The 10181-nt window shown below is 43.0% G+C and overlaps 1 protein-coding gene across 1 annotated transcript; it reads left to right on the top strand.

Moving 5' to 3' along the window:
- Window positions 1–3389: 3389 nt before the first annotated feature.
- Window positions 3390–9969, top strand: LOC111219689 (actin, alpha skeletal muscle B-like). Its single transcript, XM_022742407.1, has 10 exons — window positions 3390–3495; window positions 6525–6704; window positions 6904–7032; window positions 7121–7231; window positions 7573–7657; window positions 7777–7938; window positions 8026–8217; window positions 8315–8496; window positions 9079–9233; window positions 9891–9969. The coding sequence occupies exons 2-10, from the start codon at window positions 6576–6578 to the stop codon at window positions 9967–9969; spliced, it is 1224 nt and encodes a 407-aa protein (XP_022598128.1). The 5' UTR covers window positions 3390–3495; window positions 6525–6575.
- Window positions 9970–10181: the final 212 nt, after the last annotated feature.

Below are 10181 nucleotides of genomic sequence, written 5' to 3'. Positions count from 1 at the left end.
CTGCTCTGAGGTTCGACAGTCCTGGATCAGTTTAACCAGCTGATGACAGATCAACAGAGCAGTTTGTAACACGAGCTGCTCTCCACTAAATCAGTCAGTAACATGGTGATTGGGGGGGGGGGGGGGGGGGGGGGCGGTCACAGCTGAGAATGGAAACCCAGTCGACTCAAGAGGATTCAAACACGAATCTGAGTCAGCTGCAGATTCAACCTCACATCCACAACATCAGCCTGAACACAGTGAACAGCCTGTCAGTCAGCACTCAGGGCAGGAAGTCAAACCACTGCACCAACAGAGAGAAATCAAACTCACCTCTACACCTGAGTGACTGAACCACTGAACCAGTCAAAAACTTCAGTCAAAAACCTTTCACCACAGACATTAGAATAAAACACAGAGTGACACATCAGCCGCTGAAGAGAAGGCGTTCTCTCTCTGTTTACACCTGTCTGATTACACCTGTCTGTTTACACCTGTCTGATTACACCTGTCTGTTTACAACTGTCTGTTTACACCTGTCTGTTTACACCTGTCTGTGTCTGATTACACCTGTCTGTTTACACCTGTCTGATTACACCTGTGTGTTTACACCTGTCTGTTTACACCTGCCTGATTACACCTGTGTGTTTACAACTGTCTGTGTCTGATTACACCTGTGTGTTTACACCTGTCTGATTACACCTGTCTGTTTATACCTGTCTGATTACACCTGTCTGTTTACACCTGTCTGTGTCTGATTACACCTGTGTGATTACACCTGTCTCATTACAGTTCAACAAACAGAAGCAGAACCCTGAGGAGAAATATTGTGACTGGGAGGAGCTAGCATTAGCATAATTAGCTCAGTGGCTAACTGACTCAGATACTTTTCACTGTGACTGGACTCTGGCTCTGACAGGAGGCTTGTGATTGGTCGACAGGGTGAGTTCATAGGTGAAAGGTCACCAGGGTTGAATTGTGTGGTGTCTGATGAAGTCAGTGAAGACTCACACCAACAGTCAAAACAACTGGACCTCATCACCAGAACCAGAAACAAGACCAGAACCAGAACCAGGACCAGAAACAAGACCAGAACCAGGACCAGGACCAGGACCAGGATCAGAATCAGGACCAGGACCAGGACCAGGACCAGGACCAGGACCAGAATCAGAACCAGAACCAGGCCTTGGGGAAATTAAACGGATGAACCACGTAGATTTCTGGTAAAAGCGGGTCAGTCGGTGATGTCATCAGTCCATCATCACCCTGCAGCCAGCAGCAGATTAAAGTGAGTGACAGTTTAATCTCAGGTCTGTTATTCAGTCATCACACTTTCAGTTTGTGTTGAACTTTGTTCTGATGGTGTGAAGGAGACCAGCACCAGGTCCAGGTCCAGGTCTGTCCTCACTTCCACACATATGCCGGATTTAAAGGAATCAAACGTCTTCTTTGTGGACATGTCCATCTGTGTCTGAGTCTCAACATGGAAAATTCAAAATCTTATTTGTTGTGCAGTGGATGGAAGATGTTTTAGTCCAGATGGTGAAAGGAGACCTGGAGGACTCAGAGCAGTAGGAAGGGAGCTGAATGTAAACACATTATGCTATATCATGGTACAGCATGCTACATTGTTCTACATCGTGTTACATCATGCTACATCATGCAACATCATGCTACATCTTGCTACATTTTGTTACATTGTGTTACATCATGCTACATCGTGCTACATCGTGCTACATCATACTACATCATACTACATCATGCTACATCATACTACGTCATGCTACATCATCATGCTACATCATACTACGTCATGCTACATCATGCTACACCATCATGCTACATCGTGCTACATCATCATTTGGTGCTGCCACTAGTATCATCAACACTAACCTGTGCTTTAGCTACAGTGTTATAGAGGCTACAGTTTATATAGATAAGAGTTTGATAGCTGTGTTAGCATTGGAGCTATTTGTGATCCTCATTACTGTTAAACTCAACAGTCTTCAGTGTCAAAGAAAAAGTAAAGTTTTTTTGTTTAGTTTTTATTTAGTTTAGTTTAAGTTTAATAGTTTTTTTTTATTATTAATCTGTGAAATTTCATTGAAGATGAAACTTAAGAACAGTTTTATTGGTAGTTTGTAAGTTGTTAGGGCTAACAACATAAATGCCCATTACATATTATAATCCATTAATTACCATTAATTAAAAATGACTAATTTTAAGATGCTAATTTTTAACCTTAAAAAAAATAAAACTTATTGAAATGGATCCGTCCACTCACAGTGTGTGTCAGGTTGAGACGCATGGATGTTGGGGATGTCTGAGGTGTGAGACTGTGTCACCAAACACTGTCTGACCTTTAACAGACACACAACAACAACAACACACACACACACACACACACACACACACTGTGAAGATTAAAGTCCTCACCCTCTGAGGCTCGAGTCGGTCAGAGACTCTCCTCCACCAGTACATGGACAAATAAACTGTGTTTCCTGCATCATATACAAATATATGATGTAGCATACTGTGTGTATTCTACTGGGCCGATTTCTTACACCTATGAAAAGAAAGATTTTTAAAGTCATTTTGATCCTTTAACTGGAGTTTTTCACATCAAACTATAAGAACTACTTCAGAACATGATTAATTAGCTAATTAGTGTTGAATTGTCCTCATGAGATCCACATTATAGTTAATGTTACCTTCCTGTTTCCCCCAGACTCATTTAGATAGAATAAATAACCCTCAACCCACCCCAACCCCCATCCCCCAACACTATTAATCAATTAGCAATGAATCAATACATTAAGAAATATTTTAAGTATTAGAGGAAGATGGGTCGGGGCTAGCTGGTTAGCATGCTAACTTCAGAGTTGCTGTTGGTGAATTAAGGAATGAAGTTAACAGCTGCTAATGCTAATGTTAGCTATGTAGTAGTAGCTAAAATTACAAACAGCTCCTTTATTATTTAGTTTTAATCTGATGTTTCTCATAAATGAAACAAACAACAATAAACACGAGTTGAGTAGAACATCAGTCGATTAATTCATGAGTTGATGAAAAATTAATCAGCAGCAATTAATCAATAAAGTTATTTATTGTTTTACTCTTAAATTATCTAATGACATTTTACTGTTAATACACGTTCACTATACACCTGTCTCTCTCTCTCTCTCTATCTGTCTGTCTGTCTCTCTCTCTCTCTCTCTCTCTCTCTCTCTCTCTCTCTTTCTCTCGGAGGAATGCAGTGAATGATGGGAGAAAGTTTTGCACTGGCACGAGCCATCTGATTGGCTGCTTCCCTCAGGGCCTGCCCTATAAGGAATCAAGCAAGGGAGAGAGAGGGAGTGAGGAGGGGAGGAGGAGGGAGGAGGAGGTCCGGGCCATGTTTGGGATGGAGGGATGGATGGAGGAGGTGGAGGGTTGATAAACTGAGTCGCAGCAGTTCTGACTCTCACTTCTGTCCTGCCCCCCTCCCCACGTCCCAGCAGGCCCTGCACTGCCACGGTAAGACTGCGCTCCTCCATCACCTCCTGCTTCACCTCCTCTTTCCTTCTGCTTCTCCTATTTTCTTCTCTGCTCCTGACAAAAGTTGCATAAAGTTTTCATCTGTCTCTTCTGTGATCATTTTATTCACTCCTAAACCATCTCACCTCCTCTTCACCTCCTCTCCTCCTCTTCTCTTCCACTGCTCTTCTCTTCCTTTTTGCTCTTATGTTCTCAGTGTTTCAGAAGTTTCTAAACTTTCTCCTCTCTGTCTCACCTTCTCTCCTCCACCTTCACCTCCTTTCTGTTTCTCTTCGGCTGTCTCTCTTGTACTGTGGTGATACTGTGATCTCCTCTTCTCCTCTCCTCTCCTCTCCTCTCTCCTCTCCTCTCTCCTCTCCTCTCCTCTCTCTTCTCCTCTCTCCTCTCCTCTCCTCTCCTCTCCTGTGTTTTCAGGTTCAGTCTTTAACCTGCAGCATCTCCATTTCTTTGTCTTCAATTTGTTGAACGAAGCTTCATTAACAGAAACATTAATTAACATTAATTAACATGAAGTGAAAAACGTCTCTTCATCATCTGCTGATGGTTCATGTTTCTGTGTCTGTGGTAGATCTGAGGTGCCCCACCCTCTTTGTGGGGGGGTTTGATTTGACCCTTGGTGCTGATTAAGCGTATGTTGCTCTGTGCCCTGAGCGCTGACTCACAGGTGGACTGTCAGATTCTGAGCTGTGGTATAGACCTGATCACGATCGATCATTTATGATCATGACTGATCATTTATCAATTTAAACTTCAACTTACTGATAAATCTTCTGCACTGAAACCTGATCACATCCCGACCCCTCTGCACAAACTACGGAGGCCCAGAGGGACAGTTCGCTGGGAGGTGATTATTTATTTATTATTTTGCAGTTTAGTCAAAGCAGCTTTCTGCCACATCTCATGGTCCTCATCAGAGATAGAGTGAAGTTCATTCACTGTCAGGAGCAGTTCTTTCAGATGATTAGGTGATCAGGATGTATTGATCTCAGTTTGTTATTGATCAGAAAATCACAGAGATCAGTAATCACATATTTATTTTATTGGTAAATAAATTCTGTTCATCACTAAATATCTGGTAGAAGTTAAAGATCTCGTCTCACTTTGATTTGTGTTGAAATAGTTTGAAACTCCACCAGCAGGGGGCAGTGATTTGCCTCCTGTCTGCAGGGCTTTAAAAATTACTTTTGATGAAGGACTTCATGCTGTGACCTCATCATGATCACCATCATCATCATCTTCACCATCTTCATCATCATCATTTACTTTTTGATTTTTGATTAATATTATTTCTTTTTTTCTTGACTTCCAGGCTTTTTACAGATGATTTAAAATCAATCAAAACTTATTGATTAATTATTAATTAATAATGAAAAGACTATTTATATGACACTGTATTAACAGTCTGATGTGTCTGATTCATCTGAGTCACAGAGCTGCACAAACACTCACTATAGCACCAAATGTGGATTCATCCGCCGCTGAAAATAGTCCCAAACTGATGCTCTATCACTTCCTGTTTGAAGAAACTCTCAGATGTAGGATTGTTATCAGCTGTGGTCACTGTTGTTGTGTTGTGTTGTGTTGTTGTGTTGTTGTGTTGAGCCTGAGAGACGCAGACAGAACTGAGGGCACAGTGAACCCTCTCTCTCTCTCTCTCTCCTGCTGGCAGAACAATCAGATAAATATTTGATTCCCAAATTTCATGACTAAATATGGTCTAAAGTCATCTGTGTCTCAGAGAGAGAGGGAGACGAGGAGAGACAAGGGAGGACAGATGGAGAGAAAGAGAGAGAGAGAGAGAGGGAGCATAAAAGGAGAAAAGCAGTGGGCAAGCGAGGTAGGGTGAGCACAGGGAGAGAGAGCATACCAAACACAGGCAGAACTCTGCTTCATGTCCTAATTAGGAAGTTTTCCCAGAGTGCCTTGTTCATTCAGTAAAGGACAGTAGTAGTTCAGTGTGGAGGGAAGAGGGGGGAGGAGGGGGGAGGTTTTCACAGCCGTCACGTGAAAACCTTACAACTCCAATTTTGGTGAAAACCTCATGACTCCAGGTTACGAGGTTTCAGGTTGACATTCATGAGCTGATGATCTTTCTACAACCTGCTGCTCAGACATCACTGTCTAATTACAATTAATAATTGATTATTATTTATTATTTCATTTTTATTCTCCTGTTTTATTCTGTTTTACATTATTTTCATCTTTTATTTCATTCTCTTACTTCTCTTACTTCTTTTTACATTATTCTAATATTCTCACTCTGGTCAGCCATGTTGTTTAAAGGTGTCATTAACTTATTCTTAAGTTACTGTAAGCATTAATTAATTAATTAATTAAACTGATGATCAAAACAAACAGTTTACAGAAAGACACACTTAAAATGTGCAGCAGGGGCTTCTGGGTAATGAAGTCCTTAAAGGCCTTGACAGTGGTTGAATCTCTGTGTGGAGTTCATTAAATGAATGAATCTGGAGTCAGTTCATTGTATTATATATGTACAAAACATATGTTGATTTTCCACGTATGAGATATACATTTTTATTTCATATGTATGTATATGTAAACAGTATATATGAAACCTGTTAGAAATTGAAACTATTTCATATATTGACACATATATATCGAGCCTAAACAGATATATACATTTATGTATAAAGCTTATATTGTACACAGATGTACATAAATACATATCTATCCACAGCCTGTCAGTATATGTTGATGTTATAAACAGTAGAGACCAAACGTCTGAGACACTTTAAGTTTGACATGTTTAAGATTAATGAGAAATTAATGAAACATATAAACATATAGATTTATGACATGTATGTTGTTTTAATAAACTTGCTTGAATAAATTAAATATAACATAATATAATATAAAAATTCATCACATATATATTTTTAATACTTATGCAGATGTAATAAACTCATATCTTCATATATTAAAGGTGTATATACATATCTCCAGGTGTGTCTCAGTGTAACGTCCTGGTGTGTGTGTGTCCACAGTGTGAGTCGGTGTCGTAGAGTCGTTGCTCGCCCACAGCGCCCCCTGCAGTCATGTGTGATGATGAGGAGAGCACCGCTCTGGTCTGTGATAATGGATCTGGTCTCTGTAAGGCCGGGTTCGCCGGAGATGATGCCCCCAGAGCCGTCTTCCCCTCCATCGTGGGCCGGCCCAGGCACCAGGTGACAACCGATTGGTCCAAACACACACGTGGGGACAGGCTAATGCTAATACTGCTACTATGACTACCTGTTCATCTGTCAGGACACGCCCACAGACCGGTGTGACAGGAAACAGACATCCAGAACACTGACCTGTCTCTCTCTCTATCTCTCTCTCTCTCTCTCTCTCTCTCTCTGTCTCCACCTGTCTGTCTCTCAGGGGGTGATGGTGGGTATGGGACAGAAGGACAGCTACGTTGGAGACGAGGCTCAGAGTAAGAGAGGAATCCTGACCCTGAAGTATCCCATCGAACACGGCATCATCACCAACTGGGATGACATGGAGAAGGTCAGAGGTCACACCCTCCTCTTCCTCAAGCACAGATATGATTATTATGCATCGTCATGATGACCATCTCTGCTCTGTGATTGGTCAGATCTGGCATCACTCCTTCTACAACGAGCTGCGAGTGGCTCCAGAGGAACATCCCACCCTCCTGACTGAAGCCCCACTCAACCCCAAGGCCAACAGGGAGAAGATGACCCAGGTAGTACTACTACACAGTACTACACAGTACTACACAGTACTACACAGTAATAATCAGTAATACACAGTACTACACAGTAATAATCAGTAATACACAGTACTACACAGTAATAAACAGTAATACACAGTACTACACAACAACAGGGAGAAGATGACCCAGGTAGTACTACTACACAGTACTACACAGTACTACACAGTACTACGCAGTAATACACAGTACTACACAGTAATAAACAGTAATACACAGTACTACACAACAACAGGGAGAAGATGAATCAGGTAATAAGCACAGACTGAAAACAAAGATGGATGTAACTTTTGTGTCTCTGTCTCTGTGTCCAGATCATGTTTGAGACCTTCAATGTCCCCGCCATGTATGTGGCCATTCAGGCCGTCCTGTCCCTGTACGCCTCCGGACGAACCACAGGTTGGACCACGCTCAACATCCCGACACATTTTCCTGTCGCAGCTTTTCATCATAAAAGCCTTTTAAACAGCTGCTCGTGTACAGAGTCCCTGTGACCTTTGACCTTCTCTGTAACTCAGGTATCGTCCTGGACTCTGGTGATGGCGTCACCCACAACGTGCCGATCTACGAGGGTTACGCTCTGCCTCACGCCATCATGAGGTTGGACCTGGCGGGACGTGACCTCACCGACTACCTCATGAAGATCCTCACCGAGCGAGGCTACAGCTTCGTGACCACCGGTATGACAGTGGCGGCGACATCACACCTGGACAGGTGCACCAGAGGGTGACAGGAAGTCTGACTGTGTGTGTGTTGTGTGTCTGCAGCGGAGAGAGAGATTGTGCGGGACATCAAGGAGAAGTTGTGTTACGTGGCTCTGGACTTCGAGAATGAGATGGGGACGGCGGCGACCTCGTCCTCTCTGGAGAAGAGCTACGAGCTTCCTGACGGGCAGGTCATCACCATCGGCAATGAGAGGTTCCGCTGCCCTGAGACGCTCTTCCAGCCCTCCTTCATTGGTCAGCCACCTGTCTGTCCACCTGTCTGTCCACCTGTCTGTTTACCTTTGACCACCACTTACCCAGTGTCCTCCGTCCTCTGTTTTCTGTCCTGCAGGTATGGAGTCAGCTGGTATCCATGAGACAACCTACAACAGCATCATGAAGTGTGACATCGACATCCGTAAAGACCTGTACGCCAACAACGTGCTGTCTGGAGGAACCACCATGTACCCGGGTATCGCCGACCGCATGCAGAAGGAGATCACAGCGCTGGCCCCCAGCACCATGAAGATCAAGGTGACCTGTCACTATATATTATTATTATTATTATTATTATTATTATTATTATTATTATTATTATTATTATTATCATCATCATTATGATTATCATTATTGTATTAATTATTATCATTATATTATCATTATTATTATTATTATCATTATTATCACTATTATGGTTGTTGTTATTATTATCATTATCATCATTATTATTTTTCTAAACCTGTCATCAGCCTTTATAGATCTTTATATATGTGTGTAAATATATTTTTATATTATTATTATTATTATATATAAATGTGTCATCCTGAAGCAGACACTGACTCGTCTATACTCTCTTAAGTTTGACTTTATTATTCTGTATTTAATGATCAAACCCACAGACTCAGTGTCAATAAAGTTTTGTTAAAGGCTCAGAAAAGACAAAACCCGAAGCCGTTAAAATACTTGAATTAAAATAAAGACTGACATGGGTTTGGTGCAGCTCTGTGGTGAAATCTGAATAAAACAGACGCAGCATGTTCAGGTCCAGATTAAACATCAGTAAAAACAGTCAGAAATCTGAGATTAAACACCCCCCCCCCCCCCCCCCCCCCCCAGATCATTGCCCCCCAGAGAGGAAGTACTCAGTGTGGATCGGCGGCTCCATCCTGGCCTCCCTCTCCACCTTCCAGCAGATGTGGATCAGCAAGCAGGAGTACGAACGAGGCCGGACGCTCCATCGTCCACGCAAGTGCTTCTAAGAGATCCACATGGTCCTTACAACCACCGCTCGCGCCTCCCCGCCCCCCCCCCCCCCCCCCCAGGTTTCTAGTGTCAGCTGCAGCACTGTCTTCATGTTAACCTCACTGAGCACGAGCAAACAGGTCCCAGATCAGCTCCCAAAAACAGCCACCAGGGGGCGACAGCAGGAAGTCAGCCATGTTGTTGGTATCCAGGAAGATGCTACAATCTTTATGTCAGCTGGAAACAGGAAGTGATGTCGTCTGTGGTGTTTTTGGAGAACTGAACCTTTATTCTGAACTTCCATCAGAAAATCTGCAGATTTTCAGCTCAAACATCCTCCCTCTCTGCTCACATGAGAACTGTGAATGTGCCGCTTGTCCTCCTCCCACCTCCACCTCCCCTCGCTCCACCTGTGGCCCCGCCCCCACCCCCCATCCTCCATTTCGGTACTGTCTCTTGTCAGAAGGTGTGTTTTTATTTTTGATGAATAAAGCTTGAATGTCGCCCGCTGAGAATGATGTCACAGAGTGTATGATGTCACATTGGTTGAACTCTGGGTAGGTGAGCAGGAGGCGTGGCCTGCATTAGGGACGTGTAGAGAATGTGTGATGTGACGTCAACAACATGGAGGTGACAGGAAGACAATAAAGAGCTCTCATACAAGACAACTGTGTCTGTCTCTTCAGTCCTCACAGCTCACTGTCAGTGCTGATGACACCACTGACCACAAGTCTGTCCAAACAACATGGCGTCAGTTTCCTCTGATCTCAGACCAGGAGAAATGATGCTAGAACCGAACACAATTCAGTAACACTTAGATAATTACTGTTAACGAGCAGGAGTACAGATCACCTAAGGAACCAATCCTGTCAACCAATGGGGACAGGGGGCGGGGCTAAATAAACCTGAAACCTTGTCAGTACAGAGGTGGGAGAGCTAGCTAAAAAGTGAAAAGATGCCAACTACACCAACTGTTC

This window comes from Seriola dumerili, unplaced genomic scaffold (genome assembly GCF_002260705.1).
Source record: "Seriola dumerili isolate Sdu_G_001 unplaced genomic scaffold, Sdu_1.0 BDQW01000068.1, whole genome shotgun sequence".
In the NCBI taxonomy this organism is placed as follows: domain Eukaryota; kingdom Metazoa; phylum Chordata; class Actinopteri; order Carangiformes; family Carangidae; genus Seriola; species Seriola dumerili.
The sequence above is the reverse complement of the archived record's forward strand: the minus strand, read 5'-3'. Positions and strand labels throughout refer to the sequence as shown.

What these genes read in the sequence shown, in the direction of transcription:
- LOC111219689 (XM_022742407.1), top strand. Translation starts at nt 6,576, where the DNA reads ATGTGTGATGATGAGGAGAGCACCGCTCTGGTCTGTGATAATGGATCT. An exon ending in CGCCTCCGGACGAACCACAG is followed by an intron (nt 7,658 to 7,776) that starts GTTGGACCACGC and finishes TCTGTAACTCAG; the next exon opens with GTATCGTCCTGGACTCTGGT. An exon ending in CTTCCAGCCCTCCTTCATTG is followed by an intron (nt 8,218 to 8,314) that starts GTCAGCCACCTG and finishes TCTGTCCTGCAG; the next exon opens with GTATGGAGTCAGCTGGTATC.